The 18,779-nt window shown below is 46.5% G+C and overlaps 1 protein-coding gene across 2 annotated transcripts; it reads right to left on the reverse strand.

Annotated features, from left to right (window-relative positions):
* Positions 1-6,056: 6,056 nt before the first annotated feature.
* On the reverse strand, positions 6,057-13,850 carry LOC138786748 (oocyte zinc finger protein XlCOF22-like). Of its 2 annotated transcripts, none has more exons than XM_069963770.1 (5): positions 13,655-13,850; positions 13,438-13,561; positions 13,284-13,351; positions 12,893-13,187; positions 6,057-7,218 (listed from the first exon to the last, which is right to left on the reverse strand). In XM_069963770.1, the coding sequence occupies exons 1-5, from the start codon at positions 13,712-13,714 to the stop codon at positions 6,176-6,178; spliced, it is 1,590 nt and encodes a 529-aa protein (XP_069819871.1). In that variant the 5' UTR covers positions 13,715-13,850; the 3' UTR covers positions 6,057-6,175. The 2 variants fall into 2 exon arrangements, with proteins under 2 accessions (XP_069819871.1, XP_069819870.1); XM_069963769.1 differs by having other exon boundaries at positions 12,881-13,187.
* Between the last annotated feature and the right edge of the window lie 4,929 nt (positions 13,851-18,779).

Genomic DNA, 18,779 nt, shown 5'->3' on the forward strand with positions numbered 1-18,779 from the left:
ATTTATAAAGCTGTGGATAACAGAAAGGACCACAGTACAGGGTGGGAGAATGTTTTATTATCACAATGAGAGAATCCCACCCTGTATTGTCCTCCTCTCTGCTAATAAACAGCTATAGAAAACATAGAGGAGAGTAATACAAGGTGGGATGAAGCTGATTGGCTGCTGTCACATGGGGGGCGGGGCTTCACGCCAGAGCTGTGCGCGTTCATGTGAGACAGACAAGCTACTTCACTTCAGGAAAGTACACGCCCCCCAGTAATGACTGATGAAAAATCAGTGAGCAGCACATCCAGGGGAATATTGGGGCTCAGGAGCTGCGGATTTTTGCCAAAATTTGCACAGAGCCTAATCTAAGGTAGCACTATGTATTTATGAATTTTTATTTTTTTTCGCAAAACGACAGGTACACTTTAAAGGTGCGTATGTGTCTGTAAGTATAGAGATACTGTGGGTGCAATACGCATACCTGAGACGTGGGTATATCAAGAGTCCCTCCAAGATGATGTGTAAGATGAGCAGCCCAGCACGTGGAGACCCTCCTAGATGTGGACACATATGAACCACCAGACCTCATGTGGGAGAAATCCTGGGGCAATGTTGTAAGAGGGGAGATGTAACACTCACGTTTGGATGCAGAGGGGAGTGCCGATGTGGCGCTTCTGACAGCCGATGTGCGTCTGATGGGACCGTTGGCCAGCGCGTCCTTAAGAGCGCATGGCTGTGTGGGCGTGGAGGGGACGCTATGACGCGATGACGTCAGTGCGTCGTGTCTCCGCCGAATCCGCGCATGCGCGGTGCGGAGATTGAGGATACTTGCCCACACTCCTAGAGTGCCCTTAGTGTGCGATATAGATGTAAATACAGGGAAGTAGGAGTAAAGAGCAGGATAGGATCTGTCATTCTAGTATGGTATAGAGGATGGATGAAGTGGCTGGAGGATGTTGGGGCATGATTAATCATGGATCAAACGTGCTGATAGATGTTAGATATACTACAGGGTTTAAAATAAAAGGGGAGGTAGTAATGAAGCAGGGGGGGGGGAAGATGGATATGTAAGATGCACAACCAGTATGGATGAGACTAGTTGTGTTAAGCATGATGATGCTAATATAGGATAATGGGGATAATTATGGTCAGGCGAGTGTGAGATCATACATAGGTTAAGTGTAAAACAAAGTATTGTCGTAAGGTAGGGTGGAGAAGGTAGGGCATAGGAGGAGTGGAGGTACCCTGTCATGGAGGGTGTTGTATCGGGGCAGACGGTTAGGGAATGTGATCAGATTGATTTCCCAAGGGTATAGTGGGAAGGGATGAGTGTCCCTAGATAAAGTGTGTGAACAGGATCTGGTCATTTAGACCGCTTGGTTCCAAAGTCTTTAAGCGGTAAATCCACTCAGTTTCTTTTCTCAGGAGTTTATTATCATAGTCTCCTCTCCGAACATCTGGTTTTATTATTTCAATGGCCTTGAACGTGATGTTGAAGGGGGTTTTGGGGTGCACTGTCCGCATGTGGGTCGATACTGGTTTAGGTCGTGAGTGTTCGATATCACCAATGTGCTCCAGGATTCTACGTCTAAACTCCCTTTTAGTTTTTCCCACGTAGGACTTCGGGCATTCACATGTGGCCAGATAGATAGCGCATTGGGTTTTACAGTTCGCGAAGCACCTATTCTTGTAAATTGTGGGATTGGAGCCAGAGCAGAATGTCTTCGACACTGATATATAGCGACATGCTTTGCAGTCCCCACATCTATAGGTTGCGGTTATGCGAGTGTCCAGCCAGGTGGTAGGTTTGGAGACCGGAGGGACGTAGTGACTGTTGGTGATGAGGTCACCTAGATTTCGTCCTCTTCTATAGGTGACTTGGGGGTGGCTGGGGATTACCGAGGTGAGATGGGGGTCCGTTCTCAGGATCGGCCATGCTCTTTCTAGGATGGATCTCACCTGTGGTGCCGCATTGTCATATGTCCCTATGATTCTAAGGTCACTGGTTCCATCTTGTGTGTCCTTATTCCTGGGTACCAGAAGATCCTGACGGTCGCTTCGTTTCGCTGTCTGATACGCCTGTGAGAGAGTGCGGTTAGGATAGCCTCTCTCCTTGAACCTTCTTTGGAGTGCTTTGGCCTCTTTTTCAAAGGATTGTGTCGTACTGCAGTTGCGCCTAATACGGAGGTATTGCCCTTTCGGGATTCCGGTCTTAAGGTTGAGAGGATGGTGACTTTCCCACTTCAACAAGCTGTTTCCCGCTGTGGGCTTCCGGTAGGCTTCTGTGGAGATGATGGTGTCCTGTATTTTTATGGTGGTGTCCAGAAAGCAGATCTGTTCCTTGTTAATTTCAGATGTAAACCGGAGGCCATAGAGCTCCCTGTGGCCGTGACTTCCGGTACAGAGAGCGTCCCTGTGCCGGAAGTACCATCCCCGGCGTACAGGGAGCTCTATGATGCGTGTGCTGCCGGGGATAGGACTTGACACCCCCGGCAGCCGTACATCAGATGGGGACAGACGGAGGCTGGAGAAGAAGAGACGATCGGCGGGGAAGCGGGTTGTTAGGTACGTTTTTTTAAAAATTTTGATCTGCCTTTCCACGGGGGAGGATAAGAGCGAGTTGACTATCTATAAGGGAGGGGGTGGGGGAAAGAGGGAACCATCTATAAAGGGGGGGGGGAGAAAGGGGACTATCTATAAGGGAGGGGGGATAAGAGAGAGGGGGCATCTATAAGGGAGGGGGATAAGAGAGAGGGGGCCATCCATAAGGGAGGGGGATAAGGTAGAGAAGCCATCTATAAAGGGGGGGGAGAAGAGAGAAGCGGTCATCTATAAGGGAGGGGGGATAAGAGAGAGGGGGCCATCTATAACGGGGGGGGGAGAAGAGAGGGGGCCATCTATAGGGGGGGAGAAGAGAAGGGGCCATCTATAAGGGGGGAGAAGAGACGGGGCCATCTATAAGGGGGGGGGGAGAAGAGAGAAGGGGCCATCTATAGGGGGGGAGAGGAGAGAAGGGGCCATCTATAAGGGGGGGGGGGGAGAAGAGAGAAGGGGCCATCTATAGGGGGGGAGAGGAGAGAAGGGGCCATCTATAAGGGGGGGATAAGAGAGAGGGGGCCATCTATAAGGGAGGGGGGAGAGAGGACCATCTATAAGGGGGGGGAGAAGGGGCCATCTATAAGGAAGGGGGGGGGAGAAGGCGCCATCTATAAGGGAGGGGGGGAGCAGGGGCCATCTATAAGGGGGTGAGAGAAGGGGCCATCTATAAGGGGGCTACATAAAGGAAATCATATACTATAAGAGGGATCACATAGAGTCAGCCTACCTACGAGGGTGTAAAGGGGCCAATACAGATGTGCAGTTTGTAGAGAGATGAGGATGGTGTCAGAGTGAGGAGCCTAATATGTCTGTCTGGCAGATTCTGTGGCTCGGAGAAGTTCTCATGATGGTCCAGAGCAGATGAAGACGAAGATGAAAAGGGAAGAACTCCGATCAGAGTAAACGTCCCCTGTGAGTCACCTGATATAACAGCACTGTAATGTATATGGTGTACAGAACCTGTGTAGAGCTGGGTACCTCTATATGACTGTATGAGGTGATAGTGATCTGTGTACAATGGATGTTATTCAGTAGCAGCGGCGGTATTAGTCACTATTAGTGGTGACATTAGTCAGTATGTGGTGGTATTAGTCAGTATGCGGTGACATTAGTCAGTATGCGGCGACATTAGTCAGTATGTGGCGACATTAGTTAGTATGCAGTGACATCAGTCAGTATGCGGTGGTATTAGTCAGTATGCAGTGACATTAGTCAGTATGCAGTGGTGTTAGTATGCGGTGGTGTTAGTTAGTATGCGGTGGTATTAGTCAGTATGCGGTGGTATTAGTCAGTATGCAGTGACATTAGTCAGTATGCGGTGGTATTAGTCAGTAGGTGGTGGAATTAGTCAGTATGTAGTGACATTAGTCAGTATGTAGTGACATTAGTCAGTATGTGGTGGTATTAGTCAGTATGCAGTGACATTAGTCAGTATGCGGTGGTATTAGTCAGTATGCAGTGACATTAGTCAGTATGTGATGGTGGTGTTAAACTCAGCACGGTGACCGGGGCCAGAAGCAGTCTGCCTCTGTACACTGTGTAGTGGTGATGACCTGTAACTGCAGCTCAGCTGGGGGTGCTAGGACCGGAACATGGACCATTGGGGGCTGGGGGGAGGCTGCCTGGCAGTAGGACCGGACAATGAATATTGGGGCAGGCTGCATAGGGGGGCCAGATGGCCACATGTTAAGGGCAATAACAGAAAACCAGATGTCAAGATGTTTATTGGGGGGGGGGGGGGGGGGCAGAGCAAAGGACCAGATGAGGTGGCAAGATGTTTATGGGGGGGGGGGGCAGGGTACATTTAATCCGCCACTGATCATCCACCACTGTTGTCTTCCGTGGACGCCCAGGCCTTTTTGAGTTCCCAAGCTCACCAGTCAATTCGAGGGAGACGCCTTCAGAGTTAATTGCAGCCCTTAGAGTCCATTGTCCAATTACTTTTGGTGCCTTGAAAAAGAGGAGGCTATGCATTACAGAGCTATGATTCCTAAACCCTTTCTCCGATTTGGATGTGGAAACTCTCATATTGCAGCTGGGAGTGTGCACTTTCAGACCATATTATATATATAATTGTATTTCTGAACATGTTTTTGTAAACAGCTAAAATAACAAAACTTGTGTCACTGTCCAAATATTTTTGGCCCTAACTGTATATATATATATATATATATATATATACACTCACCGGCCACTTTATTAGGTACACCTGTCCAACTGCACGTTACCACTTAATTTCTAATTAGCCAATCACATGGCGGCAACTGAGTGCATTTAGGCATGTAGACATGGTCAAGACAATCTCCTGCAGTTCAAACCGAGCATCAGTATGGGGAAGAAAGGTGATCTGAGGGCCTTTGAACGTGGCATGGTTGTTGGTGCCAGAAGGGCTGGTCTGAGTATTTCAGAAACTGCTGATCTACTGGGATTTTCACGCACAACCATCTCTAGGGTTTACAGAGAATGGTCCGAAAAAGAAAAAACATCCAGTGAGCGGCAGTTCTGTGGGCGGAAATGCCTTGTTGATGCCAGAGGTCAGAGGAGAATGGGCAGACTGGTTCCAGCTGATAGAAAGGCAACAGTGACTCAAATAGCCAACCGTTACAACCAAGGTAGGCAGAAGAGCATCTCTGAACGCACAGTACGGCCAACTTTGAGTCGGATGGGCTACAGCAGCAGAAGACCACACCGGGTGCCACTCCGCTCAGCTAAGAACAGGAAACTGAGGCTACAATTTGCACAAGCTCATCGAAATTGGACAGTAGAAGATTGGAAAAACGTTGCCTGGTCTGATGAGTCTCGATTTCTGCTGCGACATTCGGATGGTAGGGTCAGAATTTGGCGTCAACAACATGAAAGCATGGATCCATCCTGCCTTGTATCAACGGTTCAGGCTGGTGGTGGTGGTGTCATGGTGTGGGGAATATTTTCTTGGCACTCTTTGGGCCCCTTGGTACCAATTGAGCATGGTCGCAACGCCACAGCCTACCTGAGTATTGTTGCTGACCATGTCCATCCCTTTATGACCACAATGGACCCAACATCTGATGGCTACTTTCAGCAGGATAATGCGCCATGTCATAAAGCTAGAATCATCTCAGACTGGTTTCTTGAACATGACAATGAGGTCACTGTACTCCAATGGCCTCCACAGTCACCAGATCTCAATCCAAAAGAGCATCTTTGGGATGTGGTGGAACAGGACATTGGCATCATGGATGTGCAGCCGACAAATCTGCGGCAACTGTGTGATGTCATCATGTCAATATGGACCAAAATCTCTGAGGAAGCTTCCAGCACCTTGTTGTATCTATGCCACCAAGAATTGAGGCAGTTCTGAAGGCAAAAGGGGGTCCAACCCGTTACTAGCATGGTGTACCTAATAAAGTGGCCGGTGAGTGTATATCCACATGAGATGGAGGGAGAGGAGACAAAGTTTAAGAAGAAAATCTTTATTTACAATTGGTGAGAAGTTTGGAGCTGCGGTATATGATATCTGTATTACCGCCAAATCTCCTCTGTACATGGGGAATACATAGCTGTGGTATCCGGCTTCTATCTGCTTTCTGGGTAACAGACGGGTGACTGATTATTCAGCAATCTCACTTGGCTTCTCCCCTGAGTGACTGTTTTGATGTTCAATAAGTTTATTTTTCCGAATAAAACATTTACCACATATATCACATGAATATGGCTTCTCTCCTGTGTGAGTTCTTTGATGTGAATCACGCTGTGATTTCACAGTAAAACATTTCCCACATTCTGAACATGAATATGGCTTCTCCCCTGTGTGAATTCTTAGATGTTTAACTAGATCTGACTTATGAGTAAAACATTTCCCACATTCTGAACATGAAAATGGTTTCTCCCCTGTGTGTATTTTTTGATGTTTAACAACATGTGATTTCTCAGTAAAACATTTTCCACATTCTGAACATGAAAATGGCTTCACCCCTGTGTGAATTCTTTGATGGTTAATAAGACCTGATTTCTGATTAAAACTTTTCCCACATTCTGAACATGAAAAAGGTCTCATCCCTGTGTGAGTTCTTTGATGTATAACAAAATCTGATTTCTGAGTAAAACATTTCCCACATTCTAGACAGCAAAATACCTTCTTCCCTGTGAGACCTCTTTCATGTATAGTTAACTGTGATTTTTTAGCAAAACATTTTGCACGCTCTGAATATGAATATGGCTTCTCTCCTATGTGAGTTTTTTGATGTTTTATAAAACTTGATTTAAAATTAAAACATTTCCCACATTCTGAACATGAAAATGGCTTCTCCCCTGTGTGAATTCTTGTATGTGTAACAAGATCTGATTTGCGAGTTAAACATTTCCCACATTCTGAACATGAAAATGGTTTCTCCCCTGTGTGAATTCTTGTATGTCTAACAAGAGTTGATTTACAAGAAAAACCTTTCCCACATTGTGAACATGAAAACGGCTTCTCCTTATTTTGATTAATAAACTGTGATGGATCAAAATATAACATGGTATTAAAAGGATCAGATGACCGATCGTTGCTGGGAACGGCTGAGGGTAGATCTGGGGTAATAGAACATTTTTCATATGTATGATCATGACCTGAATATATCAGATTTCCCTCTGATCTCCGGGTACAGTCACCTGACAATAGAGAAGAGAGAGTTTTTGAGTAATAACCTAAGAAATGTTACATATATTAATACCTTTTTAGTGCAGCATCTTGTCCAGAATGTGACATCATGGAAGGCCCCTGCCCCCAGTCCTCCTCCATCGTGGAACCCTCCCGTCCTGCAGGCCAAAGCAATCTATCACCGATCTAATGGATCTTTACTGTGTATATACAAGTCCCCCAGGGGGTTCAGTGCTGTTTATATACAAGTCCCCCAGGGGGTTCAGTGCTGTGTATATACAAGTCCCCCAGGGGGTTCAGTGCTGTGTATATACAAGTCCCCCAGGGGGTTCAGTGCTGTGTATATACAAGTCCCCCAGGGGGACTTCTAATTATTGTAAAATAAAAAGTAAAAATGTTTTTTTTTTTTTTATTATTAATAAAAAATCCCCTCCCCTAATAAAAGTCCAAATCACCCCCCTTTTCCCATTTTATAAATATAAATAAATAAATAACATGTTTGCTATCGCCGCGTGTGTAATCGCCCAAACTATTAAATTATGCCATTCCTGATCTCGCACGGTAAACAACGCAAGTGCAAAAAAAAATTCCAAAGTGCAAAATTGCGCATTTTTGGTCGCATCAAATCCAGAAAAAATGTAATAAAAAGCAATCAAAAAGTTGCATTGTGCAGTCAAGGTACCGATAGAAAGAACACATCATGGCGCAAAAAATTACACCTGACACAGCCCCATAGACCAAAGAATAAAAGCGCTATAAGCCTGAAGCGCGTGACTTCCGGTGTTCAATTAAAAAAAAAAAAGAGTGAACTGCTTCTTTAAGCTTCTAAGTATCCGCCCTAAAAAGTCGATCACTAGAGCAGAAACCAGTGTATCCTACAGCTGCTGTCACCACTGTTATACCGTCCTATGGCTGATGTAATGCTGCTGTCACCACTGTTATACCGTCCTATAGCTGCTGTCACCACTGTTATACCATCCTATAGCTGATGTCACCACTGTTATACCATCCTATAGCTGATGTCACCACTGTTATACCGTCCTATAGCTGCTGTCACCACTGTTATACCGTCCTATAGCTGATGTCACCACTGTTATACCATCCTATAGCTGCTGTCACCACTGTTATACCGTCCTATAGCTGCTGTCACCACTGTTATACCGTCCTATAGCTGCTGTCACCACTGTTATACCGTCCTCTAGCTGCTGTCACCACTGTTATACCGTCCTCTAGCTGCTGTCACCACTGTTATACCGTCCTCTAGCTGATGTCACCACTGTTATACCGTCCTCTAACTGATGTCACCACTGTTATACCGTCCTATAGCTGATGTCACCACTGTTATACCGTCCTATAGCTGATGTCCCCACTGTTATACCGTCCTATAGCTGCTGTCACCACTGTTATACCGTCCTATAGCTGATGTCACCACTGTTATACCGTCCTATAGCTGCTGTCACCACTGTTATACCGTCCTATAGCTGCTGTCACCACTGTTATACCGTCCTATAGCTGATGTCACCACTGTTATACCGTCCTATAGCTGCTGTCACCACTGTTATACCGTCCTATAGCTGATGTCACCACTGTTATACCGTCCTATAGCTGCTGTCACCACTGTTATACCGTCCTATAGCTGCTGTCACCACTGTTATACCGTCCTATAGCTGATGTCACCACTGTTATACCGTCCTATAGCTGCTGTCACCACTGTTATACCGTCCTATAGCTGCTGTCACCACTGTTATACCGTCCTATAGCTGCTGTCACCACTGTTATACCGTCCTATAGCTGATGTCACCACTGTTATACCGTCCTATAGCTGATGTCACCACTGTTATACCGTCCTCTAGCTGATGTCACCACTGTTATACCGTCCTCTAGCTGATGTCACCACTGTTATACCGTCCTCTAGCTGATGTCACCACTGTTATACCGTCCTCTAGCTGATGTCACCACTGTTATACCGTCCTCTAGCTGATGTCACCACTGTTATACCGTCCTCTAACTGATGTCACCACTGTTATACCGTCCTATAGCTGATGTCACCACTGTTATACCGTCCTATAGCTGATGTCCCCACTGTTATACCGTCCTATAGCTGATGTCCCCACTGTTATACCGTCCTATAGCTGCTGTCACCACTGTTATACCGTCCTATAGCTGATGTCACCACTGTTATACCGTCCTATAGCTGATGTCACCACTGTTATACCGTCCTATAGCTGCTGTCACCAATGTTATACCATCCTATGGCTGCTGTCACCACTGTTATACCGTCCTATGGTTGTTGTTATGCCACTGTGTCCATACTGGGTCTTGTAGTCCCTCCTACATGTGGTGATTATTCAGCTCTTACTATGGTTATGTCTGGGATAATCTTTCAGTTTAAGGGTATGTGCACACTAAGGTAATCGGGGTGGATCATCCACCACAGATTCCGCAGCTCGCCCCCGCTTGCATCTCTGCCCGTGCCATAGACTCAATTCTATGCACAGGTAGATTCCGCTGTCCGCCCAAAGAATGAACCTGTTCATTCTTAAGGCGGATGGTGGAATCTGCTTGACCATAGAATGAAGACTGTGGGACCGGCAGAGATGCGCGTGGCTGCGAGCTGCGGAATCTGTGGCAGGTGATCCACCCGGATTACTTTAGTGTGCACATACCCTAAAGGGGAACTATCAGCAAGTTAAACAAATCTAACCTGCTAATAGCCCCTTCTGCTGCCTGAGTTTTAAAGTTTCCAGTTCCAGCAGTGTGTAACCAATTCTTCAATCTTTATTCCTTCTGCAAGAATAAAAGCCCCTGACATATACAGGAGTCAGCGCATTGTGACTGCTCCTGGGGGTCTTATTCACGGTTATACTACCATTATACTACCATACTATCATTACACCTGACATATACAGGAGTCAGCGCATTGTGACTGCTCCTGGGGGTCTTATTCAGGGTCATACTACCATTATACTACCATACTATAATTACACCTGACATATACAGGAGTCAGCGCATTGTGACTGCTCCTGGGGGTCTTATTCACGGTCATACTACCATTATACTACCATACTATCATTACACCTGACATATACAGGAGTCAGCGCATTGCGACTGCTCCTGAGGGTCTTATTCACGGTCATACTACCATTATACTACCATACTATCATTACACCTGACATATACAGGAGTCAGCGCATTGTGACTGCTCCTGGGGGTCTTATTCACGGTCATACTACCATTATACTACCATACTATCATTACACCTGACATATACAGGAGTCAGCGCATTGTGACTGCTCCTGGGGGTCTTATTCACGGTCATACTACCATTATACTACCATACTATCATTACACCTGACATATACAGGAGTCAGCGCATTGTGACTGCTCCTGGGGGGTCTTATTCACGGTCATACTATCATTATACTACCATACTATCATTACACCTGACGCATAGAGGAGTCAGCGCATTGTGACTGCTCCTGGGGGTCTTATTCACGGTCATACTACCATACCATCATTACACCTGACATATACAGGAGTCAGCGCATTGTGACTGCTCCTGGGGGTCTTATTCACGGTCATACTACCATTATACTACCATACTATCATTACACCTGACATATACAGGAGTCAGCACATTGTGACTAGTCCTAGGGAGTCTTATTCAGTGTCGGACTGGGCCACCAGAGGACCAGAGGATGGGCCCCTCCCCCACTCCCAGTGACCGTCCAGCAGCTGGGGCCTCCAGACAGCCATAGAGTAATGCTGCCTGTCCTCAGTGGGCCCCAGTGTCGGACGCTGTGGTAGCTGCGACACATGAGAGGGGTACTACTTTGCTGATGGAAGGGCAGGAGGATGAAGGGGGTAGTAGTAGTATTATGATAAAGGGGGTGGTAGTATTATGATGAAGGGGTAGTAGTATGATCTTGGAGGGGGAGTAGTATGATGATGGCAGGGTAGGAGGATGAAGGGGGAAGTAGTATGATGATGAAGGGGTAGGAGGATGATGAAGGAGTAATAGTATGATGATGGAGGGGCAGAAGGATGATGAAGGGGTAGTAGTATGATGATGGAGGGCAGGAGGATGATGAAGGGGGGAGTAGTATGATGATGGAGGGGCAGGAGGATAAAGGGGTAGTAGTATAATGATGGAGGGCAGGAGGATGAAGGGGGGAGTAGTATAATGATGGAGGGGCAGGAGGATGAAGGGGGGAGTAGTATGATGATAGAGGGGCAGGAGGATGAAGGGGGAGTACTATGATGATGGAAGGGCAGGAGGATGAAGGGGGAGTAGTATGATGATGGAGGGCAGGAGGATGAAGGGGGAGTAGGAGGATGATGGAGGGGCAGGAGGATGAAGGGGGAGTAGTATGATGATGGAAGGGCAGGAGGATGAAGGGGGAGTAGTATAATGATGGAGGGGCAGGAGGATGAAGGGGGAGTAGTATGATGATGGAAGGGCAGGAGGATGAAGGGGGAGTAGTATAATGATGGAGGGGCAGGAGGATGAAGGGGGAGTAGTATGATGATGGAAGGGCAGGAGGATGAAGGGGGAGTAGTATAATGATGGAGGGGCAGGAGGATGAAGGGGGAGTAGTATGATGATGGAAGGGCAGGAGGATGAAGGGGGAGTACTATGATGATGGAAGGGCAGGAGGATGAAGGGGGAGTAGTATGATGATGGAAGGGCAGGAGGATGAAGGGGGAGTAGGAGGATGATGGAGGGGCAGGAGGATGAAGGGGGGAGTAGTATAATGATGGAGAGGCAGGAGGATGAAGGGGGGAGGAGGATGATGGAGGGGCAGGAGGATGAGGGGGGAGTAGTATGATGATGGAGGGGCAGGAGGATGAAGGGGGGAGTAGTATGATGATGGAGGGGCAGGAGGATGAAGGGGGAGTAGTATGATGATGGAGGGGCAGGAGGATGAAGGGGGTAATAAAATGACTATATGAGGTGCAGCTGCATCATATGGGCACAAACTACCAGTATATACAGTCAGTCATTGGAGCAATAAACTCATCTCGCCACATGGCAGAAATGGCCCTGATTATAGAGAACCCCTCAGATTTATCGGGTAAAAACAAAACTCACATGGAATTAGAAAAATACTGTTTTGTTTTGTTTTTTCTTTAAATCTCACCTCCCAAATAATTTTTTTTGTTTGTTTTGCAGCACATTTTATGGAAAAGGAAGTGTGCCACTACAAAGTCCAATTGGTGTCGCACAAAATGAGAGCTCATACAGGACTGTGGGTGAAAAGATACAAGAGGAGGAAACAACTAAAGTACAACAATCAAATTTAGCTGTGACATGAAGGGGTTAATGGGTGGACATGCTAACATTGTGGGGGTCACACTGTAACCGGATAGGAGTCTAATAGGAGATAACAATATCTTGTGCCTTAAAATAGGGAAAATACTCCCCCCCCCCCCCCCCATCAGTAGGGACAGCAGATGATGCAGATATCGGCCTCGTCCACATAGATGTATTTCATCTCCATATTATAGATGCACAGTATGTGTTATCTCCTATAATGGTGTCACTGTATGGGGGAGTATACAGCAGAGAAGACTGACAGGACACAGAGCGTATAATATTCCACACAGAATAGTTACAGCCGGTGACTGAGGAGAATGTGAGAGTGTTATCTGCATTTACTGGTCACTACTCACCTGGGCGGTTACCTGTAGTGATGTCCTCCTTATACTGCTCATCACTGCCGTCATCTGTCTCTTCTTCTTTTACCCTTATGTCTGTTGCATTAGAAAATATCAGATTCTTCCCCGTAGGAATGTCCTCCATACACTGCTCATCACCGCTCACATCTGTCTCTTCTTCTTTTATCCTTATGTCTATAGCATTAATAGAGTCCACCTCGTTCCCTGTACTGACGTCCTCCTTATACTGCTCATCACTGCCGTCATCTGTCTCTTCTTTAACTATTATGTCTGTAGCATCAATATAGTCCAGATCTTCTTCCTGATTCATAAGATGTGAGAGAAATATTGTAATAGTCATCAGACAGGAGGAGAAGTCAGGTGGGATGTACAGATCATAGGGAAGATCTCCATCTACCTGATCCTGATCCTGTGGGAGAAGAGGACGGGGACATCTCTCTGGTGCTGTTCTCTTACTGGATCTGACTGGAGGGAACACATACAGAGACTGAATTCATTCTTTCCATCCAGATAATACAGAGAGGAGGTGTGTATATAGTCCTGTCTATTACCTGCTGATGGGAGGGGCTGCTGATCCTCCAGCATCACATCCTTGTACTGATCCTTGTGTCCTTCTACATACTCCCACTCCTCCATGGAGAAATAGACCGCCACGTCCTGACACCTTATAGGAACCTGACACACACAATGATCACACAGTCATCCCCCCCACCCCTCCAGTGGTGTTACTGTATAATGTCCCAGCATTCCCAGCAGCCACAGTCTCACCTCTCCACTCAGCAGCTCCACCATCTTGTTGGTGACTTCTAGGATCTTCTCTTCCTCCATTTCCTCATGTATCAGGGGCCCCGGGATTGGGCTCAGGGTTCTTCCCCATCCTTCACCCCCAGGGGCCCCACAGCGCCCACTAGAGGACTTCTTCACTACTGTGTAATCCTGTGTATGGAGAGACACATCACTATCATTCCATCCATTCCCAGAATCCCTCACCTCTCCAGTCCTATCCATCTGTTATTCCATAGATAAGAATGATGTCATGATGACATCACTCCCAGAATCCCTCACCTCTCCAGTCCTATCCATCTGTTATTCCATAGATAAGAATGATGTCATGATGACATCACTCCCAGAATCCCTCACCTCCCCAGTCCTATCCATCTGTTATTCCATAGATAAGAATGATGTCATGATGACATCACTCCCAGAATCCCTCACCTCTCCAGTCCTATCCATCTGTTATTCCATAGATAAGAATGATGTCATGATGACATCACTCCCAGAATCCCTCACCTCCCCAGTCCTATCCATCTGTTATTCCATAGATAAGAATGATGTCATGATGACATCACTCCCAGAATCCCTCACCTCCCCAGTCCTATCCATCTGTTATTCCATAGATAAGAATGATGTCATGATGACATCACTCCCAGTATCCCTCACCTCCCCAGTAAGCAGGAAGAGTATGTGTAGGGTGAGGGTTATTATCCTGTCGGCCATCTTGTCTCTGTCTCTCTCCATGGTTGATGGGTCGGTCTCTTATATAGAAGATATCAGCAGAGGATCCTGGAGGGAAGAGGAGGAGACAATGTAATGCGGCTCTAGATTCCTGGAGATAGAAATATACATGGACAGGAGGGGATATGGGGGAACATGGGAGGAGACAGGAAAGTGCAGAGGAGGAAGGACGTCTATGGCCGCAGTCCCTGCTCCCTCACATAGTAATTTATGGTGGACAGGAGCCGTGTGCTTCCCCTGTGCTTCCAGGACCTGCCATGATGTCACAGTCATGTGATCAGTCACATGGAGGAGGAGGAGTCACATGATCAGGGGCTGCTGCTCAGTGTATGCAGGACTCTGCTGTGCTGGATGAGCTGAAGTGATGTGTATGCAGCAGAGCTGTGTGTGTGTGATGTGTATGCAGCAGAGCTGTGTGTGTGTGTTATATATGCCTGCAGCAGAGCCCTGTGTGTAATGTACATTTAGCTGAGCTGTATATATGTGTGTAATGTACATGTAGCTGAGCTGTTTATGTGTAATGTACATGTAGCTGAGCTGTATATGTGTGTAATGTACATGTAGCTGAGCTGTATATATGTGTAATGTACATGTAGCTGAGCTGTATATGTGTGTAATGTACATGTAGCTGAGCTGTATATATGTGTAATGTACATGTAGCTGAGCTGTATATATGTGTAATGTACATGTAGCTGAGCTGTATATGTGTGTAATGTACATGTAGCTGAGCTGTATATGTGTGTAATGTACATGTAGCTGATCTGTATATATATAATGTACATGTAGCTGAGCTGTATATGTGTGTAATGTACATGTAGCTGAGCTGTATATATGTGTAATGTACATGTAGCTGAGCTGTATGTGTGTAATGTACATGTACCTGAAGAGCAGTGCTGTCTCTAAAAGAAAGTGGCCATGTTTTTGTAGCGCTGGATAACCCCTTTAAATCTGTGCAAAAACGGGCAAGGAGAGCAGTGGAGAGACCAGGTCGATATTAATAACTAAATACTTGATCTCTTTGGTTGGCCGGGCAAATGGGAAGGAGGACGGTAGGGTATGGAGTAACGATTCAGGGAGAGAAACATTGAGCTCCTCATATTTGCTTAAGTTTATTTGTAAAGTACTTTTTTCTACCACTGGAGTTGGTTAGCTACTAGAGATGAGCCAACCGGGTTCAGGTTCGAGTCGATCCGAACGTTCGGTATTTGATTAGCGGCGGCTGCAGAACTTGGATAAAGCTCTAAGGTTGTCTGGAGAACATGGATACAGCCAATGACTATATCCATGATTTCCGCATAGCATTAGGGCTTTATCCAACTTCAGCAGCCACCGCTAATCAAATGCCGAACGTTTGGGGTCGGATCGACTTGAGCATGCTCCAGGATCGCTCATCTCTATTAGCTACTCAACATGTTTCCACTTTTTCTGATGCAAGTTACCAGATGAAGGTTGTTAAGGATGTCATATTTGTATATTTAGTGTAGCCATCACAATCTGGCGCTGACCTTCTATATAAGTAGAGAGATTTACATTTCTCAAAGCTTACGTAGGTAACACTAGTGCTACGTAACTAACTCCTCTTGTACCTCAACCAATGACGTACTAACAAGAGCCTTAGTAGAAGAACACACGCCCCAGGGTATATAAACTGGCTGCCATCTTTGAATAAAGGAGATCCACCTTAACCATCAGTGTGTCTGGGTGTTTGATTCTCAGTGCGCACTATAAACTTATAACTTGTAATTTGCTACAGTCAATATGACAGCACTCTTGAGGTGCATCCATAATAGTTGTCGCCCAATGGGGGCCGAGGAGCGAGATAGTCCGGATGTACAGCCGCAATGAAAGCAACATTGACGCCAAGCTGACACATATGAGGCGGGATACTGCAGCTCCAAGGAGGTAAGAAAAGTATTTATCTTTAGGTGGAGTAGGAACAAATTCAAGCTTCTTGCAATGGTGCGGATGAGTTTTTGCCATCTGGAGAAGCCTTCAAAGCGATGGCCGCCCAAGACAAATCTTTCCGAACTTGGTGATGAGGGTACTAGGTTGAGGGCAAATCTCTGAATTGTTCTCAGGGTCTTGGAGACTGAAGACATCTTGAGTAGAAGTTTCTTTACTCTCAATTAGCAAGAACTAAGATGAAACATTGTGCAGGGTTAGAGAACCATCATCTGACCTAATGTGGTCACTGACACAGAAATAGAAGCGTTTCAATTGGTTGTGTATATGGCCCAGAAAAACATTGCCGTCTGTGTAAAACTGAATGTCATCCACACCAATTTCTAGTTCACACTGCATAATGTGTGCAATCTTTACAGCTAGTACAGTTCCACAAAGTCCAAGCCTAAAGATGGTATGCTCAGGTTTAGGAGATAACTTAGTTATTATCTATTTATAAAGCCCCACCTTGATTCCAGAGCGCTATACTATGGATAAATGTAACAAACTGGAACATTACAAGATCAAAAACACATTACATGAAGGTAAGTGGCCGACTGGTACATCAGGAAAGAGGACCCTGCCCGCGAGGACTTACATTCTATGAAGTACAGGGAGAGTTTCAGAAGGTAAAGTGCAGCCAGTCACAGCGTGGTGCAGAATTATTGTAGGTTGTAGCCTGGTTTGAATAGATGGGTTTTCAGGTTATTTTTGAAGGTCTTGATGAGAGCCGGATGTGTTGGGGTAGTGAGTTCCTGAGTATGGGGGGACTATGGGGTAGAAATCCTGGAGGCAGTTGTGTGAGGTATGAACAAGGGGGGAGCGGAGAAGGAGGTCGTTGGTAGAGATGAGCGGGCATCGGCGTTCTCTCGGCATGCCTTTGATCCCGGCAGCACAGTTGTGCTCCCGCGAATATGCGGCCGGGATATTCCAGGGAATTCAACAGTGATTCCCTGAAATATCCTGGCCGCATATTCCCGGGAGCCCAACTGTGCGGCCGGGATCAAAGGCATGACGAGAGAGTGAACTGCTTTCAGACCAAAAGTCAGAGCAGTTCGCTCATCTCTAGTCGTTAGAGGATTGAAGGTTGCGTGAGGGACGGTAGCGAGATATCAGGTCAGAGATGTTTCAGATGGGGCAGGTTGTGGACGGACTTGTATGTCATGGTCAACTGGCGTTGAGTTTTAGAAAGTGGGAGAAGGAGGAGGATAGAGCCTGTGATGGTGTGTTGCGTGCAGGTGGTTCCATCATCCTATGTATTCCTGGTCCTAGAGCTCTGATAACATTACAGGTAATAATAAAGAATTGGCTTATTTACCATCTGCAGGGTAGAGGTGTCCATGCACCTTAATGAACCCCTGCTGGCATCTCCTCTCTGTCCATTCATGACCTCTCTGCTCTCCAAATGCTGGAGATCACCCCCTGTGATGCTCTGATTGCTGAGGCTCCACTTCCATAGACCAGGGAAGATGTCTGCCTACCCCTGGATACAAGGAGGGAAGTTGTCTGCCTACCCCTGGACATAAGGCCATACTGGAAACAGCACTGACCTCAGGGAGACCAGCCAAAAGTATCATTGTCAGCTGCTGGTTAAAGCGCTTAATGCAGTGAAATCCTAGGTGCGTTGCACGACTCCCACCTAGCCAAAATCATGCCCCTTGGCTCGGTCCTTCCCGGAGGGATATATGGCTAGTAGTGATGAGCGAATACTAAAATGCTCGGGTGCTCGTTACTCGAGCCGAGTATTTACTGATGCTCGGGTGCTCGTTTTGAGTAACAAACCCCATTGAAGTTAATGGGAACCTGTCAACCTCAGAAAATGATGGATACACCACGGAAATGGACAGGAAACAGCAGGGGCAGCATGGATGGATGCCTCTGAGGCTGCCTCATCGCACCATTACGCCAAATTCTAGGCAACAGCCTGGTGGTCAACCTCAAGATACGTTGATCCAGGGATTATTCTGATTGCCATTGGAGTCGGGGGGGAGTTTTCTCCCTGTGGTGGGGCAATTGTCGTCTGCCTCATAGGGGTTTTTGCCTTCCCTGGATCAACACAGTAGGGTTCCCCTAGGTTGAACCTGATGGACTCTAGTCTTCTTTCAACCTTATTTACTATGTTACTATGTTAAGACAATAGTGCTGACCCAGACCAAGATGGGAAAGGCACATGCGACCAAGGTCAAAAGCCTGAAGGTCACTTTGAAGGTCAAAGGCCTTGGAGAATGTTCCCCGGCCAGTGCCTGACAAACTGACTGCTCCCCTCCTCCCCCCTTAATAACTGACTTGTCTTTTTAAGTTACTAGACTGGCCAGGGCTTGGGCATGACACCCCCTGACTACTTTAGCAGTTGTGGACGACAAGAGGTAGATGACCTGACAGTCCTGCAAAATAGCACTTCAATTGAAGCTGATTTGATTTGAAATCGAAGATTAAA

The sequence above is a fragment of the Dendropsophus ebraccatus genome, chromosome 3 (assembly GCF_027789765.1).
Source record: "Dendropsophus ebraccatus isolate aDenEbr1 chromosome 3, aDenEbr1.pat, whole genome shotgun sequence".
NCBI lineage: Eukaryota > Metazoa > Chordata > Amphibia > Anura > Hylidae > Dendropsophus > Dendropsophus ebraccatus.